This window comes from Bos javanicus, chromosome 15 (assembly GCF_032452875.1).
Source record: "Bos javanicus breed banteng chromosome 15, ARS-OSU_banteng_1.0, whole genome shotgun sequence".
Lineage (NCBI taxonomy): Eukaryota > Metazoa > Chordata > Mammalia > Artiodactyla > Bovidae > Bos > Bos javanicus.
In genome coordinates, this window is record NC_083882.1 from 77451879 (window position 1) to 77471362 (window position 19484).

Here is a 19484-nt window from a genome sequence, read left to right on the forward strand (position 1 = left end):
ACCGTGACCACGGTCGCCAGGACGACAACGGCAGAGCCTGGGGCTTCTGGCCCTTTTGCTAATAACAGTGCACTTTCCTCTGTCACAGCTCCTTGGTTTCCTCAACGGAAGGTCAGGGAGACTGAGTTCCTTCTATTATTGTTTCGTGAATTTAGGACCCTGTTCTGGTCCTCGTTTAATTCATCCAGGAGAAAGAACACCGGCCTTGTTTGTTTTCAATATAAATTTTCCTGTGCTTCTTGTGAAAACAGGCACCTTGGACAAAAGTCAGTTCTCAGTGGCTGCACCGATCTTTTATTGCCCTTACACGCTGAGAAAGCACGGCAGGCCAGAAAGGCCCGTCCCAGCAACCACTTCCAAAGCCCACACAGGGTCTGAGAGCTTCCGCATGGAGCTCTGAGGTCAGAATGTGCCCGCTTGTCGTGACTATGCTGCCCTACGGGTGCCCCCCCCCAACTCCAGTGTACACACTTGCACACACATCCAGCAGCAGGAAGGTGGCCTATCCAGCTTCCTTCCAGGCTCCTGGCATACGGGCCAGCTCCAGCTGCATCTGTAATACAGGTTCCCATCTGAGTGAGCTGGGCTGAAACCCTAACAGCCTCTTGGACCCCACCTCCTGGTGGCTGCCCCTGGACCAAGGGTGATCTGGAGCACATACCTGGCCATCCACAGGGAGCCAGCCCGGTCACTGAGGCACTGTGGGAGAGGCGGCGGCCATGCCGAATCTGTGCTGCAACCTCCCAGCACCACGTGTGGCCCCCGCCCCCACCCCCAGCCTTCGGGAAGGCTCAGGGAACAGCTCTGGCAGCAAAGTGCAGGGGCCAGTACCACCCGGCTGTGCCAGCCGCGCTCTCAGCCAGAGCAGCAGCTTGGGCCCGCGCAGCAGGGCAGAAGCCCAGCGTCCCCGGGGCACCCGGCCTTGGCCCGGTGGCTCCTCACCTCGCACCTCCAGGCGGCACTCGCACTGGGCCTCCCCTTCTAAGTTGGTGGCCCTGCAGGCGTAGATGCCCCCATCGAAGGGGCAGGGCTTTCTGATCTCCAGGGTCAGCACTCCCTGCTTGCTGAACATGCGGAAGCGGGCGTCTTTGCCCAAGTCCAGGCCATTCTTGAACCAGGAAATCTTGGGCTGCAGATAGTAGGGCGGGAGGGAGCGCACTCAGATGGAAGGAGACCCGACGTTTGTTTCTCCTCTGAGCACCTGCTAGAGTCCCAGACTGGCCAAGGCTGAGGACAGACGGAGCCAGCAGGACTGTCTCGGCCCTGTTCACAGAGACACCTGACCCCTGGGGTGGAGAGGAAGCAGGGGTAGCCCGCGAAGAGGACTGCTCGAGGTGGGGGCCCACAGGCAGCTCTCCTGGATTGGCCTGGACCAGCGCCCCCAGGTCCCTACCTTGGGGCTGCCCCGAACGGCACAGCAGAGAGTAGTGTTATAGCCGGCAATGACCGATCGGTTCACCAGCGGGCGGGTGAAGCTGGGGGCCTCAGAGAAGTCCAGGGCCTTGTACTTGGGCAACTCATACGTGATGCCTGTGGGGGTCAGAACTCAGCACCCAGAGGGCCGCACCCAGCCAGGCTCGCCTCCCAGCCCTGCCCACCCCGGGGACCAGAGTGAAGGCCCAGCACCTGGTCTGGGGATAAGGACCGGCTCCTTGGTGGTGGCGGCTGTGTCGCTGGGCCCCACTGTGTTATGGCTGAAGACCCGGAAGTAGTAGCTGTTGCCGATGATGAGCTCCGACACGACGCAGTGGGTGCGGCGGTAATGCTCCAGGACGGTGAACCACTCCTGGTGGGCAGGGAAGGAAAGGTTCCCTGAGGCAGGCCCTACGCACTGCCAGGGCCTCTCTCGGGCACCCCTGTTGTCTGCGCCCTCACTGTGGAGGGAACCAGGGCAGAGAGGAGGGCCCCGCCCAAGGGCGGGGAAGGGCAGCTGGGCCCCAGGCAGGGACCTGGGGCCCGGCCCCAGGCTCACCATGGTCTTCTTGTCGGCCTTCTGAACCGTGTACCCCCAGAGCTCTGTGTTCCCATCATCTTGGGGTGGCTTCCACTCCAGAGCCACATTGAACCCCCACGCCTCTGCAACCTGGATATCCTGGGGCGGACTTGGCTTGTCTGCAGGAGACAGATTCAGCTGGAAGCCCACGCCTCTGACATTGAGTACAGACAGGGGACGCAGGCTCCAGGGGCCCCCCTGCCTGCCAGGACCCGGCCGCCATCCTCAGCAGGGGCTCTGGGCCTCCCAGAGGAGGGGCCCCGGGCCTGCAAGATGGCGAGCGGCAGCCCTGCTCGGGCTGGAGGGGCTGCAGGGGTGCCCTGGGCCACGCACCAACGACCTGCAGCACCAGCTGGGCCTTGTCCTCCATGTCCTCCACACGCAGCGTCACCTGGTAGGTGCCCGAGTGGGCGCGGTGCGCGGCCCGGATGAACAGGATGGTGTCCGTGGGGCTGTTGCGGATGCTCACCTCCTCGCCCGCCAGCGGCTGCCCCTCCTTGGTCCAGGTCACCTGAGGCCGGGGCTTGCCCTGTTGGAGGAGCACAGCTCAGCGGCGAGCCTGGCCCACCCTCCCGGCCCCTGCCCCAGCCCTGCTGAGGACGTGCGAGTGTGCCAGGGCAGGGGCCAGCCAGCCCTACCTGGAAAGGAATGAGGAGGTTCACGGGCTCCCCGACCCTCTTCTGGATGGTCTGGCGAAGGTGTCTGGGCAGCTGCAGCCGAGGCCGCTCTGTGGGCACAGGAGAGCGGCTTGGTGGGGCCTGCAGGCCCAGGCAAGGCTGGAGAGCCGTGGCTGGGCCCCCCTCTCCTCCCGCCGCCCAGCCCCAGCCCCAAAGGTCCCAGGGCTCCCGCCACCACCGAGCTTCATGCTGCGACACAGGCACGGACCAGAGCGGGTGAAGGACTTGTTCACGGTCCGACAGCCAGTCTGCCACAGGCCGGGATGCTAATCTAGGCCTTTGCCTCTACGCCCCCTGCTGTTTTCTCTGTCCACTCTGAGCAGCAGTTCCTCAACGATCCACTCTTTGCTGGTGACAGACTAATGGAAAGTGGATCCCCCCAGGGGCCAACCTGACGCCAAGTGACCTCACTGCTCTGTACTGAGCACGTGGACAACGCCGAACTGATGGAGCTGAGAGACCCCCAGAACAGCTCGACGGTGATGGTGCAACAACCTGCGCCTTCCCGGGTCCGAACCGGGGACTGACAGGGAGCGGCCAGGCAGGAGGCCCCACACGTGCCACCCCCGGGGTAAGGGGGCCGGCCCCTCGTCCCTGCCCGGCACTCTCCTCCCTCTGGCAGGCTCTCCCCAACCGCCCCCACCTCCCTGCATGCGGGGGGCACTCACGCAGCAACTCCTGCACCGTCACAGGCTCCTTGGTGGTGACGGGGGGTCCAGCCCCCGCCAAATTGTGTGCCCGCACACGGAAGAGCACGCGGGCGCCAGTGGGCAGGTCCTTCACCAGCAGTGAAGTGCGCTCTATCAGCCCTGGCAGGGCAGACACCCACGCCGAGCCTGCGGGTGGGGCGGAGGCGGCCGTGAGGCGGCAAGGCCGGCAGGGTCTGCAGCCTGCTGCCCACCTCCCGGTGGCTGGCAGGCCCGGCAGGGGGCAGGGGGCAGGGGGCCCGGGCCCTGCAGCGCCCTCACCGGAGCCCTCCCGGCGGTACTCCACGCTGTAGCCGTCCAGGCCTCCGGCTCCCGCGCGCTCGGGGGGCCTCCACTTGAGGGAGACGGTGGTGTCGGAGATGTCCTCCACCGCCAGGTGGGTGGGCTCACTGGGCGGGCCTGGGCAGAGGGGAGGCAGACGGGGTCTGAGCAAGGCTGCACCCGTCAGTGCAACTGAAGGATCCAGGGAAACCCTCCCCCTTCCACTGGCCTTCAAGCACTTGAGAAATAGCCCAGCTTTGTTAAAACACATGTCTCTAGAAAGACTTAGAAACAAACACGCACCCAGACAGCACCAGCAATTACAGAAGAAAGATCTAAAAAGACACCCCAAATACCAACATGCTTAGAAGGAGTCGCTTCTTTCAGACGGAGCAGAAGACGCTACAGATGTAATTTAAGGGAAAACTAACCCAAAACATGGAAGTTTCCTGGCATTGTACAAGTGAGCTGAGAAAACTGCAGTCAGTCCCTAAAGAGGGAGGCTTGAGCCCTTGCCCCCAGAGCACCTTCTTCCTGCCATCTCACCAAACCTTGCCCCTCCCTGTGTCTGCCCCACTATGGCCAGCCACCCTGTCCCCTAGACCTATGGGTCCTGACACTGACAGGGATCCTCAAGAGTGCCACACCCTCGGGGGCTGCTCTAACTTCTCAACCCCCATTATACAGATGTGGAAACTGAGGCTCGGGGGGAGACCATGACTCCAGACATTCCTCCTGGGGACTTTCTCTACTCCCATTATGCAGATGCACAAACAGAGGCTCGGGGGACACCATGACTCCAGACATTCCTCCTGGGGACTTTCTCAACTCCCATTATACAGATGCACAAACAGCGGCTCGGGGGACACCATGACTCCAGACATTCCTCCTGGGGACTTTCTCAACCCCCATTATACAGATGCAGAAACTGAGGCTCGGGGGAGACCATGACTCCAGATATTCCTCCTGGGGACGAAGGTGCTGGCTCTGGTTCCTGGTCCAAGGCGCTTTCCACAGACAGACATCCCTCACACCCTCAGCAGCCCCCTGCCCTCACCCCTTCCCTGGCTCACAAACCCTGGCTGAAGAGAGTGGGTAAGGGGGGAAAAGAAGCATCTACGCCAGATGCTCCCCCTGCGTGCTCTCACTTCATCTTAACAGCAGTTTTGTGAAACAGACACTGTCATTACCCCCACTTCACAGATGCAGAAAGTGGGGCTGGAGAGGCGAGTCTCACCCGCTGCCAGCTGGGCTCCCAAGTAATTTACTTCCCAGAGCCTCCCTTTCTTCACCTGTGAGATGACGGGAATGAAGGAAGTCGAGGGGTGTGAACGCAGCCCGCAGAATGGCTGTGGTTACTGCACCCTGGCCGCGGTGGCCCGGGGCAGGGCTGGGGGCACTTGCAGGCTCACCGATGGGCATGAAGGGCTGGGAGGCAGGGCTGGGCCTGGACATGCCCACGGCGTTGACTGCGTAGACCCGCATCTCATAGATCACGCCCTCGATCATGCGCCGTGCCTCGTGGCTCAGCTCCCGAAGCAGGTCAAAGTTCAGCCGCATCCACCGGTAGCTCTTCTTCTTCTTGCGCTCCAAGATGTAGCCTGGATGGGGAGGCCGGCGCGCTGGTCTGCCTGCAGCTCAGCCCCCCCACCCCACACGCCCTGCCCAGGGCTCAGTCCCATGCCCGCAGCTCACCCAGGACCGGCTGCCCGCCGTCGTAGGCCGGGGGCTCCCAGCACACCGTGCACGAGTCCTCGCCCACCTTGCTGATCTCAGGGGCCGCAGGAGCATCCGGCACATCTGGGGGAGTGGACCCTCATGTGCCCTGCCCAGCCGGGGCCAACGGTGCCCATCCCCTCACCACCCTAACCAACAGGCTCCCCCGTACCCCCACAGGCTAACACCATCTTTCCAGAACAGTTCTCATCAGGTCACCAGCCTGCAATCAGCCGACTACGGCTCCCCACTGCCTGTGTGCCCCCAGGTCCAAGTCCCAACCCGCTCTACCAATCTGAGAGGGCCCCGCGACGTCTGCTGAGAGCCTAAAGGACTGAACAGCCGGGTCCTCCCTGGTTACCTCCGTGCTCTCCCCTGGACCCCCGCCTCACCGATGACCTTGACCGTGAGGCTGACTTGGTCCTCCCCCACGGGGTTCTTCACCGTGACCACGTAGACACCCTCGTCCTCCCGCTCGGCCCCCTCGACGGTGAAGATGCTGCGGTCCTTGGTGGTCTCCACTCGGACCCGGCCCTCTGTCTCACACAGCAGCTGGCGGGGGAGGAGGAGTTGGGGGGGGTGGGGCTCAAGTCAGACCCCAGGGGTTCCTGCAGCCGCTGACAGCCCTGAGGTGGACACGCAGCTCAGCCCGGGTCTGCTGGGGAGACACAGCCTCAGTGGAAACCACCGTGTGAGTGTCTAATCCAAGACCCTTTCCCACCACCTGCCGGAGCACGGCCCTCACTTTGTCACGGAACTTCAGGCAGTCACCTGTCCTCTCCATCCTCAGTCTGACTTTCTGACCTAAACGACCTCACACAATTACTGTGAGGGTCTCAAAAGACCTCAGCTGGGCAGAGGAAGCAGCAGTGCGTGGAGGAGAAAGAAAAGCCAAGAGCGGTGCCCTGGCTGCGACTCCGACCGAAAAGGGCCAAGGACCTACTCCCCCACGGGGAGGGAGCACAAAGTCAAGGTGGGCTCAGGAAGACAAGAGCCAGGGAGCCCGCAAGTCCGAACGACTTCCTGGGGTGTGGAGGGTGGAGACCCTGCCTGGGGCAGGAACACAGCTGGCCCAATGGGGCATCTCAACAGAGACCTCGCCTGAGGGCGGATCCCACGTGGACAGAAACTCACGGCAGCCAAACGAGCCTCCTCCAGCCTCACTCACCTTCTTGTCAAACACCCACTCGTCACCGGCACCTGACTCCTCTGATGCATCGGGGGCTGGCCCTGCTGGGACCTTATTCCCCTGGAAACAGGACGGGAAGGAAGGAGGGAGGGCGGAGGAGGAAGGTCTGGTTTGGCCTGGAGGGAACCCTGCCAAGCACCCTGTCCTTGCTCTGCCCACCCCCGGCCAGCTGTAGGGCGTGTGCAGGTGGGGTGGGGAGCGTGCTGGGCCCACGCGCCCATTTTACAGATGGGGGCGTGGGGGGAGGGGTCCACAGTACCTTTGTGATGGCCTTCTGCCAAATCACAGTGGGAGCAGGATCCCCGGAGATAGGGACGTCCAGGCGTAGCTTGTTCCCGGCCACAACCACGATGGTGTCTGGCACGCGGCCCGGGCAGTCCAGGTGGATCTTGGGAGGTTCTGGCAGGGAGACAGAACAGGTCATAGAAAGAAGAAAAGGGCCCCAGGCCTCTGAAAGAAGGGAGAACTGGAAAAAGCACATGCCCCTGGGAGTTGGTTTATCTTCTGAATTTATTTTCTCGAGGTATAGTTTGCATACAATCAAATGCCAACACTGAGCACACTGCTTAATGAGTACTAACACACATATACACCTGTGTAACCGTGCCCGATCACACCTAAAACTGCCATCTGCCCAGGAAGTTCCCAGGGAGGTTCATAACGTTGGGTCACCTAGGATGGCATTTCTCAGATTGTGTTTGGGGGAACACCAGTGTCTTGCTAGAAAAAAAAAGGTTCCATGGAAAATATTTAAGAAACCCTGGGTTAAACCAACTTGAGTAGGACTTTTCAGAGCCTCTGACATGCCCATGCGCTTTCTGAAGCAACAAGCAGTAGGACAGACGGACAGCTCAGAGTTTCTCAAACTTACTGAACCCTGTTTGGAAAGCCCTGGCCTAGAGCCCGCCTCAGCCTGGACAAGTCTCCTGAAGTTAAAATCCTAAAATGCCTGATCACAGTTTAATCTAAATGCAGGAGAGGTACTTCTTAAAAGCAAAAAAGATTAATAATAAAACCCCACAACTGTGATGTCCTCTGTAAGCTCACACATACCACCTTAGGTCATCATTCCTATCACCCCACTGGGGAGCCACTTCGGGGTCCCCGTTTTAGAGGTGAGGAAACTGAGACTGAGATAGACTGCAGCTGGCCTGCGGTCAGAGTGGCAGAGCTGAGGCTGGGCCTCAGGCTGAGCCAGGTCCCGACTCCCGGCTCCCTGCTTCTGTTGAGTGGAGAGGAGACCCTGGCGGGGTGGGGGAGGCAGCATGCCGGGGTCCGAGACTCACCCTGCCTGGGCACGAAGTCAATCTTGACCTCTGCAAGAGATGGAAGAGCAAGTGGCACCAGGGTGCAGGACGGGCCCAGCAGCAGGGGCCCCTCTGCCCCTCAGCACCGGCTCACCCATGAAGTGGAGCTTGGCAGACAGGTTACAGGCGAAGCCTTCCGGCACAAAGCTGTAGTCCGCCTCGTCTGCGGGCGTGACGTCGTCAATGGTCAGCTTGTGGACCCTACAGGGCAGTCGTGGCTCAAGGGACCCTGCTGGGCCACGTACCCCTTGCCTCACCAGACACCCCAGCCAGGGCTCCAGGGAGCCCTCGCCCTGCCCTGGCTCAATGGTGTGCAGAGTGTTTTCTTGGACTTCCCTGGTGGTCTAGTGGTTAGGAATTCACCTGCCAACGCAGGGGACATGAGTTCGACCCCTTGTCCGGGAAGATCTCACATGCTGAGGAGCAACTAAAGCAGGTGCACCTAGAGTGGGTTCTCCTCAAAATGAACCACCACCGCAATGAGGAGCCCCAGCACTGCAACCACAGGGGAGCTCCCGCTTGCCGCAGCTCGAGAAAGCCTGTGCACACCAACAAGGACCCAGAACAGCCAAAAAATAAAAATTTTTTTTGAGTGCTTTCTCTGCTTTTGAATTTTTCCGCTCCCTTGCCTGCTTTCAGAGGTAGGCAGCGTAGACGTGTCCCTTTGGCTGGGCCCTTGGAGACTGGGCAGGGGCTTGTCACATTAATCTCTGTGACCTTGGGCCCAGCACGGGCTGGCCCAGATACTCAGGGTATGAGTAAGAGAGTGGGAGACAGTGAGGGCCCCTGGCCAGAGCCATGCCCCGTGCGCCCTGCCCCGCCCTGGTCCCGAGCTGGGGGTCCCAGCCTGTCTCTCTCACTGCCTCATCTGTCTCCGACTTCCCCTCCATCTCTAAGGGACCTTCCTTTTCCGTACGCTTCTGCCTCTCCACACTTGGGTGCGTCCCTTCTCCTCTTTGTCTCTGTCCTGACCGTGTGTCTGTCCCTTTCTGTTCATCTCTCTCTCCCGTCTCTCAGTCTCTGTCTCTAGCTCACTCTTAGCTCTCTCTCTCTCTGTCCGTCTCTTTTTCTTTGCTTCAGTCTGTTTTTCTGTGTGTCTGTCCCTGCCTCTGCCTGTGTCTCTCTGTTTCTTGCTGTCTCTCTGTGACTGTCCCTGGCACATCCTGCACACTCACCGCCCGATGTGGGACACCTTTATGCGGCTGTCAGGCACCAGCTCCTTTCCGTTCTTCAGCCATACGCCCCGCACGTTCTCATCTGACACCTCACACTTGAACACAGCCTGGTCCTTTGAGCCCACCGTCAAGTCTGCAATGCTCTGGTACACCTCCAGCTTCTTCTCTGTGGGGCAGGGCAGAGCCAGTGAGCTGGGGCGGGTATGTGTGGGTGGGAATCCCTGCGGAGATCTCCTGGGCTTGTGAAAACACATGAGTGCGTGCATGAGTGCAATGCCTGTGTGCCTGTGACGGTGCTGTGTACACAAGGAACCTAAGTGCGCCGGGGTGGGTGACGCTAACCAGGCCCATCTGAACCTCCCAACACTCTCCAGGTGGTCACCCCAGCATCCCCATTTTATGGATGAGGAGAGTGAGGTTTGAGGTATTGAAGTGGCATGTCCAGGACCACGCGGGCCTTGATGCTGGCTTTGCTTGATCCCCGCCCGTGGCTGGGGGCTCACCCTGCACGATGAGCTCAGCCAGAGCCTGGCCCCCACTGGTGCGCAGCGCATAGTGCCCGGCATCCTCCAGTGTCGCCTCGTTGATGATCAGATGGTGCTTCTGACCGTCCTTCTTGAACCGGTATTTAAAGGTCTCCTCCCGGGTCAGCTCCACCCCGTCCTTCAGCCTGGCCAGAGGGTGGGCAGCAGGTGCCAGGGCCCCCTCTGGGGACACCCCAGGCCCCCGGCCCTGCCCCACGACACCCTGCCTTGGCACTCACCATTTGACCTGCGCCCCCTCCTCAGACACTTCACACTCAAACTCCACTCGCTGTCCCACCATCACCAGCTGGTCCTCCAGAGGCCGCGTGATCAGCACGGGGGGCTCTGTCAAGCGGAGGGAGCGAGATGGGCGGGCCGCTCTGTGGGTCCCCTCTCGGGGTCTCAGGGCGCCGGGCCCACCTTTGACGAAGAGCTCGGTGCTGCACTTTTCGCCACCCACCGCGCACTGGTAGGCTGCGTCGTCCGCCAGCGAGCACTGGCTAATGGTCAGCGTGCGCTTGGCGCCGATGGACTCGAAGATGTACCTGGGTAAGGCCGGGGTGGGGGCAGGAGACCCATGGACTCCCCGCCTGGGCCCTGGGTGCCCCCTCAAACCCCCATCGGGACCCCTGTGCCCCCAGCCCAACCTTACTTGCTGCAGAGCAGAAGAGGCCCATGGAGCATTCCCGATGCGAGGAGCGAGATCGAGAGAGCCGGGAAGAAACAGAGACAAGAGTTAGAACCCAGAGAAATGGGGAGAGACAGAGATAGGGAGTGAGAGCTGGCCAGAGGGCAGGGGCGGAGAGAGAGGCAGGGAACGCAGGGTTGGGGGGCAGCCCTTCCCGGCCCCAGCACCCCCAGGCCCCAGCACCCGCCCTCACCTGCCGCTCATCTGAATCTCCTGTCCGTTCTTAAGCCACTTGACCTCGGCGTCAGGGTCGGCCAGCTCCACCATCAGCCGGATCTTGTGGCCCTTGCTCACCTGGTAGGCCGGCTGCAGCTTCTTCTGAAAGGCTGAGCACCCCCACCCTCAGCCCCCGGCTCCCCAGGCTGGCCCAGGCCAGGAGGACACGGTCCCACCTCCCCACGTCTCTCTCTGTGCCTCTGCTGTGACTGTCTCCTTATCTCTGTCAGCTTCTTGTCTCTCTGGCTTCCTTCCCTGGGGTCCACTTCACCTGCTCAGCTCAGAGCTAGGGTTCAGGGCTTCCAGAAAGGCAGGAGCTTGGCAGGAGAATGGGTGGTGGGACAAATGGGCCTTCTCTTCCTCTCCGGTCTGTTTTTGTGGCAACCCCCAGGTTCATGCCCTCCTTCTAGGTGCCTCCGCCGTCTCAACTCGGGGTCTCCATGTCAAGCCCGCGATGGGGAAGGGCTGACCCGAGCCCTCGCCTCTGACCCACCTGGGGTGGGGGCCGGGGGTGCTCACCTGCACCCACCTGTTCTGTTGGCCTGTGAGGGGGCTTAACCAGGGTTTTCTCTTCCCGGGTCGGGGGAGGGGGCAGTGTCCTCTGGGCTAAACTGGCTTCCTCCCCTTCTGGGGGGTATGGGGAGAATCAAGCAGGCTACTTTTTTCCCCAAGGGCGGGTCGGGGAGGAAGGGGCCTCCTGGCTTTGGCTGTGGAGAGGAGGGCTGGCCTGGGCTCCGTCCTCTTCCTGTGGCATCTCGGGGCTAACTGCCCTTTTCTTTTTCTGTGTGACCAGATGCCAACCCGGGCACCCCAGCTTTTTCCCCCCCACAGAAGAGGACGTTCACCCAAATGGTCCCTTCCCGGGTGTCTCTGAGTCAAGCTGGATGCCGCTCTTTCCCGGCAGCGCGTCTGCGTGCCGCGCTGTGTGCACATGCCTGCGTCTGCGCGCCGCCGTGCGTGCACGTGCCCACGCACATCTAGGCAGGCGCTCAACCAGCCTTCGCCTCGCCTGGCTCTGCGCTGGAGGCTCACCTGTGCTTTTCTTCTCGTCCCGCTTTATGCCCTTGAGCCTCTTGAGCATGCCCCGCAGGTCGGTGACTCCATGCTGGAAGGCGATGCGCTCGTACTCCGACGGGGGTGCCTGCCGCAGGATCTCCCACACGTCCTCCTCGGCGGGGGCCTCCAGCCTGCGTCCACGTGGCAAGGCCTCAGAGCCCCCGTGGCCAGGACAGAGTTGCTGTCCCCCTGCCCTCCCCTCCGCAAGCGGGAGCTGCCCCCGCCCCGCTGACCCTTCCCTTCTGGTGGGGCAGCTTGAACTGGAGTGGATCCTGGACCAGTTCTGGGGATCATGAGGCCTTAGGTGTTCAGTGTGGGGGACTGGGACGGGGAGGGGCTCCTGGCTGAAGCAGGGGTGATAAGGGCGGGGGGGGGGGCGGTGCTTCCTGGGACACTCACCTCGGGGTCCGTAAACTGCTGCTCCAGGCAGGAAAGAAGGGCAGTGTACACATTAGAGACGGAACAGAGAACAAAGGTGACTCCATATTGAGTCCATGCCTTTAGCACAACCCTTGTGCTCTGTTGCCTGTGCTTCGTCAAGCTGGCTCTGCACCCTTGTAAAAGCATGTTGTCTATACCCTGAACTATAAAGTATATGACATTCTCCATTCTCAAGGCTGTGTCTCCCTGGCTGGACCTTTAAAGGTATAGAACGCTTTTCATTCGTATGGAGATAAAAAGTTACAAAAGATAACAATTATCTTGTGGGGAGTTTACAAGAACAGTGTGACCAAATCTACCTTGAGGGCTGCAAGAACAAAGCATTCTTCTAAGAAGTCTGCAATAACCAGCCACACCCCCTCCCCCTTTCAGTAGAAGAGACCAGAATTCTAACTGGGGTAAGATGGTTCTTTGGGACATTAGTCCACCATCTTTGGTTTGCTGGTTTTCTGAATAAAGTCCTTATTCTTTGCCCCCGACAAGTTGTCCTTCGACTTACTGGCCTGTCATGCAGCACACAATACAAGTGTGGACTCAGAAACAAGGCACGGTCATCCCTCCGTGACCCACAGCACATGGGGCCTCACCTCCACTTTCCTCCCTGCACTCACACCTTTCCGTTTACAGGGCACCCGTGGCCTTGTTTATTCCTCCTGAGCTCTGATAGGTGAGTGTCAGGAAAGCCGGAGGCTCAGAGACTCCCCAGTCAGTGGAGATCCTCGCCCGGATCCTCACCCAGGTCAGTCTGATCCCCAGCCTTGTCATCTGTCATCTGCCCTGGTGGGGATGGCCCTGCTACCCTCAAAGCACTTGACCCCAGTGCTCATTCTCTGGGCTGAAGCAGCACTGGCCGTAATGCAGGATCCAAGAGAGGGAGGGACAGGACACAGAGCACACGGGTCAGTTGCACTGTGTGGCCTAGGTGGGCAATTCCTGAGGCTTTGGAGCCCTCTCCCAGCTTGTGGGTCTCCAGAGCCTATTGGGAAGAGCCATCACAGACTCAAGTGTAGGCTGGTAACGGGAACAGTGTGAGGATGTTAGTACATGGGATGTAACCTCTGCTGAGCCCTCTGACTCTTCCCAGCACCTGGACTGTCCCGTCCGACAGACAAGGAAACTAGCTCCGAGAGGTGCATGACCTGCTCGGGGTCACACAGCTGGAAAACCACAGGGCTGGCATCAGGGAGCCACGTGTTCTGGGAGCTGCTTCCCTGGGCTTACCTCTTCCTCAGCAGCGAGCTGAAGTCCAGAGTCCCAGCGTCTTCATGGCTGTCGCTGCGGAGAGGAACCCCCAGTGAGGCCACGACAGAGCCAACTACGAATAGAAGGGTCTGGGAGCGGGGTGGGGGTGGGCTGGGGCGAGGGAGAGACAGGGACACTGACGGAGCGGGCGTGCCCCCCCCGCCCCGTCTCAGACCCCTGGGGTCACCATACAGGTGGATAGGAAGGGGCACCTGATGCGCCGACCGCCTCCAGCCAGGCTCCTGCGGGGATAAGACTCAGATTTTTCACCTGCCCAGGGAGCTTACTCTCTTCCACACCCATCCATTTCAGTCTGGCCATTCACATGACCCCAAGCCCTGGTCCCTATGTTATGCCCCTGCTCTGACCCCCGTATCAACCCCAGTCCTGGTCCCCCCAACATCCCACCCCAGCCCTGGGCCCCCACATCACCCTGGCCCTGACCCCAAGGGGCCACAGACCCCAGCACTGGCCTCCCCCACAGCCCCGAGGAGAGAGGGCCACTCACGTGCGGCGGAAAGTTGATCGGAGGTCCACATCTCCAGGGCCAACGGCCTCTGGTTTCAAAGAGGGGGGACGAGAGTCAGGGGGAAGGCTTTAGAGGGGGCCTGCCCAGGAGCCCTGCCCTGGGATCTCCTGGTGTCACAGGCCTGCCCACCTATGACCCCTTGACAGTGGGCATCTGTCCCAGGAACCTGCCCCCTGAACCTTTCCCAGCCCGCGCTGAGGAACCAGGGACGTGGCGCAGTTCATGGTCCCCAATACCTTCCAGATTCATCTCCCTCCCATGTCTCGACTCACCCTTCACCTCTTCACCAGTGCCTAATCATCAGACACCAAGATGATACCCAGAGGAGATCTGAGGTCAAGCCCCACCCCAAGCCTAGAAGCCCCGATGTATTTCTTGCATGCTTCTGTGTGAATAGCACTGAGCGTGTGATCAGCGGGCGTATGGCCAGGCCTCAGCATCCCCGTTAGTACTGGGAAGTGGAGGCAGGGGTGGGGACCGGACCCACGGGGAGCCTGAACCCAACAGACGCCACAGGGCCCCTCACCATGGACAGTGAGGTTGAAGTTGCAGCTGTCAAATTTGTCCTTGGTGGACACCTCACAGCGGTAACCGCCGGCAAAGGTGGTCTGGGCATCCATGATGCGCAGCTCAAACAGGTAGACCTGTGGAGGGCAGGTGTCGGGGAGGCTGGAGGCCGGGAGACAAGGCCCTGCACCCGAAAGGAGCCGGGGTGGCTGGGGACCACCGACCTTCTCACCCTTCGGGGCTTAAATGAATCCATTCCGTTTTGGATACATAAAAAAGGGACCCCTTCTCAAGACACATTGCTGTCTGCTGGCACAGGGTGGTGATAAAATAGAAATCAGGGGTGGCTATAAGGCACGTGGCATTCGCTTAGGATGAGGCATTTTGGGGGAATTTCCTGGCAGTCCAGTGGTTAGGACTCCATGCTTTCACTGCAATGGGCCCAGGTTGGATCACCGATTAGAGATTCTGAGAGCCACGCAGTTCAGCCCCCCAAAAAAGGCATTTTTGCTCAGGGAACTGCCCACACAACTGAACATGTCCACCCTATCCTTCCAGAAGCCCCCTTGCCTGGGCCAGGACTGTGGAAGAGTGGGAGGAGCAAAGGCTGGGAGTCAAAGCACAGGTTCCAGGCCTGGCTCTGAGTGACCTGGGACCAGCAACAGCAACCTCTCAAGCTTTGGTTTCCTCGTGTGTGTAGAGAATTGTGGTTGCTCATCGAGGGCCCCATGAGCTGATAGCCTTCCATATGGGGCCTTTGCAGCCTCACTGACTGATGCCCCCAGGCTTTATTATGCCCCCCTGAGACTATCACAGCTTCCCTAGTGGTTCCGTGCTAAAGAATCCACCTGCCAACGCAGGAGACATAGGTTTGACCCCCAGGTCGAGAAGATCCCCTGGAGGAGGAAATGGCAACCCACTCCTGGGAAATCCCATGCACAGAGGAGCCTGGCAGGCTACAGTCCATGGGGTCGCAAAGGTCGGACACGACTGAGCGCACACATGAGACTATCACGCCTCTGAGCCCCCATGTCCTTCTATGCCCCCAATAACCCTCCTCTGAGCCTCGCCAAGCTCACTGTGTGCCGCTGACCCCCCAACCAGCTTTGCAGGCTTTCCACACCCCTTCTCTGCACCTCCTCTGTGGCTCAGGTCTCAGTGCCTCCCTGCCTCTCTGTGCCCCCCCGGGCCTTCCAGGGGCTCTCCACATCCCCTCGCTGTGCGTCCCTGTGACCCTGTGCCCGCGGGCCCCACCTTGCTGGTCCGATCGTAGCTGTCGTGCAGCTGCAGATGCTGCCCGACCTTGCTGCTCAGGTCCACCCACTTGCCCTTGAACCACTTGACTACGGGCGGTTTCAAGAGGCTGGCTCCGGCCACGCGGGCTGAGAAGGTGATGGTGCCACCTGCCGGAGAGGCGTGACCGTCTGGGCTTGGGGGACGCCCTGTGCCTCCGTCCCCCACCTCGCCCTTGGGGGCAGCAGCCCCACACTCACCCACGGTCACCTCGCCGTCCTGTGGCCTCATCACAAAGAGGCCGATGGGGTCGCCAGGGGCACTGGAGCCCTCAGGGGCCGCTGAGCCGGACCCTGTGGTAGAGGCATTTGAGACCTGCCCTGGGACACCCCCATCCACCGACCCGGCCTCCCTGCCCCGCTCCTCTCACCTTCGGGACTGGGGGCGCCTGCTTCCACCTCAGGGGCAGAGGTCGGGGCCTCTCCCGGGGCTCCAGGGGCCTCGGTGGGGGCGGGAGCAGGGGCTGACACAGGCTCCGCTTTCCCTGGAGCGGATCAGGTTGGGGGTTGTGGAGCAGCTTCTAATCAGAGCCCCGCTGCCCCCACGCCCCGGTAGTCTTGTCCCTGGTCCTTCCCATCTTTGCAAGAAGTCCATCCAGCCTGCGTTTCACCTTCTCCCTGCCCTCACCAGTTGTCTGTGCCCTCATCTCAGAGGGTCGGCCTGAACATCCCTCCTCTCCTTCTCCAGGCTTGGGTCTTGGTCCAGCCCGTCAAGCTGGGCTGGGGCTCAGCACACAGCCATAGGGGCTTCCCTGCCAGCACACCCAGCCCACCAAGTTCCCATCCATGTGGGGGTGTCCAGCGGGAGGTCAGTGTTACGTCTGACTCATCTCTGAACTTCCCCCACCTCCAGATCGGCCCAGATGGGCCAGGGAGCCTCGCGGGGACACTCAGAAAGGTCTTGCTACAGAAAACGGGAAAAGGCCACGGCGGGCTGAGGGTGCAACCAGGGCCAAGGCGAGAAAGTGGGAAGACAGCTCCTGTGCCGTGATCGACAGAGAGCTGGCGGGGCTGCTCCAACTTCAGGGAAGGCTGCCCAGGCGCTTACCTGCGTCTACAACCTTGAGGTCAAACTTGACCTTGGAGGAGCCAGCGATGACCGCGTAGGAGCCCTGGTCGGCGGGACCCACATCCCGCACGGTCAGCGTGTGCCGCGTGCCCTCGGCTGCCAGGCTGTATTTGTCGCTGGCACTGATGTCGCTGCCCGCCCGCTGCCAGCGCACCTTCAGTCCTGCCCGCTCTGTCTCGGCCTCGAACACGGCAGAGCTGCCGGCGGCCACCTCTGCGGACCGTGGCTTCTTGCTGAAGGCGGAGGCTGAGGGGCCAATGGAGTTTGCAGGGGTCCCCTGGCTTGTCCCTGGACCCCACTCCTACACACCCTCTTATTAAATAAGGTGGTGAGCACTTTAATGGATCACCTCGTTTAATACTCCAACGGCTCTATGAGGTAGGTGCAGTTATCATCCCCAGAGGAGGGCTCTGAGGCTCAGAGAAGTTAAGTGACTTACCCAAGATCACACAGCCAGGAAGTGGGAGAACCAGGCCTGAGGAATTTTGCTAGGTGTGTCCCTGAAGAGCCCACCCTCTCTGCTTGTGGAAGCCCAGCCCCCACCAACTGCGGCCCTTGGCAAGGGGCCAGCACTCTGCCTACTTGGACGTGGCTAAATTTGTCCTCTAAGGGCCTGGGGCTGGGAATCAGCAAGTGAGATAAAGCTGGCCTGGGAGAGGGCTGGGGCTGGGGGGCTGATCCCTGACCTGGACAACCTTGGAAGGCCAGGGCGGCGACTCCGGGCTGTGACTTTCTCTGCCCTTGGCGGTGGCTCAGGGACCTCTTGCCCACCCTCTCCCCAGAGCAGAGGCCCTGCATCACCTCAGTGTGGGGGCCATGCCTGGTGTGGGGGCCACAGGGGTGCAGGCTGGCAAAGCAGAGACTCTCAGAACTAGAAGCAACCCACCAAAGCCCTCTTTGTACAGTTGGGGAAACCAAGACCCAGAGAGGGGAGGGGCCCATCCAAGATGTTCAGGGAGATGGGCTCAAGTCTGGGGTCATCCTGTGGTGCCTCCTGTGGCAGCCTTTCCCCAAAGGGCAAGCCGGGACCTAACCTTGCTGCAGAAGATGGGGATGCAGGCAGGGAGGGGTCCCCGGGCATCCTGAGAGTGGGGCGATGGCCCTGGGGGCTTCCTGCCTTGGCTGTCTCCCCCTCTGGGCCCCTGATCCTGGTTTACCCTCACTCTCATCAGAACGATGAGAAGGAGAAACTGAGAATCGAAAAAGGACCCAGGAGGACAGAGCCCCTGTCCTGGGAACCCCCTCAGGAGCTCATTCCTGGGCCCACCCCCTAACCGAGGATGTCCCCAGCCCTCCCTGCCCCACGGTCGGCCCCCAGCCCAGGCCTGGAGCTACCTGGTTTCTTCCCTGGCTCGGGCATCTTGAGAGAGGTCACAGCAGGAACCGAGCAGGCACGGGCCACCCAAAGAGACTCTGAGCAGGGCTCCGGTCCCGGACTATATAAGGGGCCGCCCCCTCTCCAGACCTTCCTTATCTGCACCCTGCCTGGCCACCTGCTAAATATAGACAAATTCCTGAGATCAAGGGCTCTCCAGGAGAATGTGTGGCCCTGGCTTTCTCCGCTGGCCCCGGCCCCTCCCTCAGCAACCCCACAGGACAGATCCTGCCCCCCCAACCCTCAGTGAACACAGGGGCACCCCAAGCCCTGCTGTGTGTCCTTGTGACAAGCAAATTGAGCGGTGTGGGTGTGTGGGGCCCAGAACCCTGAAGCTGTCGGGTCAGAGGCGTCCATGTTGGGTGATGGTTACACCCACAGACCCCGAGTCCCGGCTTCCCTCCTGAGTGTCCTTCTGAACCCCCGCAACTGCCTCCACACCCCCACCCCACCAAAGTCGCAAAGAACATCAGCTGCTACACAGGAAGAAGTGAATCACATGTGACCTACTGTGAGCAAGACCCACTAATCAGGGAAGGTCATTTGTCCCCCCCATCATCAGGAGAGAGGAATTCTATATACAAGCATTGTCCGTGTGGTCAACACTTGCCATCCCTTTCAACATAAATCCATTCTCTTATGCCATTTTAACCATGTTTAAACTGCCTCTCATGTCCCTGGGCCGTCTTTCAAAAGCAATCAGGACTTTGGGACTTCCCCAGTGGTCCAGTAGTCAGGACTCTGCGCTTCCACTGCTGGGGGAACCAAGATCCCGCATGCCATATGACACAGCCAAATATTTAAAATAAATTAATCCATAAAAATTCAAAGAGACGGGGCTCCACTCTCCCTCTCTCTCGGGGCTCAGAGATCCATGCAGGGGTGTTATGATTGAGTTTCTCCAGCCTGAGGGCTCAGGGCACTCCAGAGGGTATCTGCCCCAACACAAACGGCCCCAGAATCTGGATTCTCTGGGGTCTGCAGATTGCTGACGAGAGTTCCCTCACTCCCAGACTGCCGGCTGCCTCTTCTTGCTACTGTTGGAAGCAAAACCCTTACAGGTTTCACGGCTCATGTTTTTCTGCCTCTCCCCTGCTGTGGGCCAGAGGCCAGCGCGACCAGACGCCAGGGTACGTGGGAGGAGTTCACTTGTCTCAGGGTCCTGCCAGCAGGGATTCCGTGAGCTGCTCTGCTGCTCACGGGAGCTCTGGGGCTTCATTCTTGCTCCTGATCAAGCTGCACTTTACCCTCTTCCAGACACATGAAGCTTCCCGCCTCACATGGCCATGGCAGCCTTTCACTACATGTGTAACCTTGGACAAATGAGTTGACCTCTATGAGCTTCAGTTTCCCAGTCTATAAAATGGGGCATTAGATTCCACTTCTCAAGGTTAGCATGCAGTAAACGGCTAGAATACCCGGTGTTGTTGCCCTCATCATCATCATCATCATCAACATTGGGCTCATAACAGAAAGACTCAATGAGTTTAAGCCTCACTGAAGCATTAAAAAAACAGCCA

The 19484-nt window shown here is 60.4% G+C and overlaps 1 protein-coding gene across 1 annotated transcript; it reads right to left on the bottom strand.

Moving 5' to 3' along the window:
* Positions 1 to 271: 271 nt before the first annotated feature.
* MYBPC3 (myosin binding protein C3) lies at positions 272 to 18027 on the bottom strand. The gene is made up of 34 exons (XM_061381451.1): positions 17925 to 18027; positions 16569 to 16835; positions 15892 to 16005; positions 15722 to 15814; positions 15483 to 15631; positions 14248 to 14365; positions 13701 to 13749; positions 13405 to 13434; positions 13172 to 13225; positions 11909 to 11926; positions 11486 to 11640; positions 10431 to 10563; positions 10202 to 10204; positions 9970 to 10094; positions 9789 to 9894; positions 9529 to 9695; positions 9026 to 9191; positions 7945 to 8051; positions 7830 to 7859; positions 6803 to 6942; positions 6523 to 6603; positions 5747 to 5906; positions 5334 to 5438; positions 5051 to 5239; positions 3639 to 3776; positions 3339 to 3506; positions 2632 to 2720; positions 2327 to 2522; positions 1973 to 2112; positions 1627 to 1786; positions 1394 to 1530; positions 943 to 1129; positions 662 to 699; positions 272 to 553 (listed from the first exon to the last, which is right to left on the bottom strand). The coding sequence occupies exons 1-33, from the start codon at positions 17947 to 17949 to the stop codon at positions 689 to 691; spliced, it is 3810 nt and encodes a 1269-aa protein (XP_061237435.1). The 5' UTR covers positions 17950 to 18027; the 3' UTR covers positions 272 to 553; positions 662 to 688.
* Positions 18028 to 19484: the final 1457 nt, after the last annotated feature.

What these genes read in the sequence shown, in the direction of transcription:
- MYBPC3 (XM_061381451.1), bottom strand. Translation starts at nt 17,949, where the DNA reads ATGCCCGAGCCAGGGAAGAAACCAG. An exon ending in GGACGGCGAGGTGACCGTGG is followed by an intron (nt 15,632 to 15,721) that starts GTGAGTGTGGGG and finishes CCTCTCCGGCAG; the next exon opens with GTGGCACCATCACCTTCTCA. An exon ending in AGTGGGTGTTTGACAAGAAG is followed by an intron (nt 5,907 to 6,522) that starts GTGAGTGAGGCT and finishes CTCCCCCGCCAG; the next exon opens with CTGCTGTGTGAGACAGAGGG.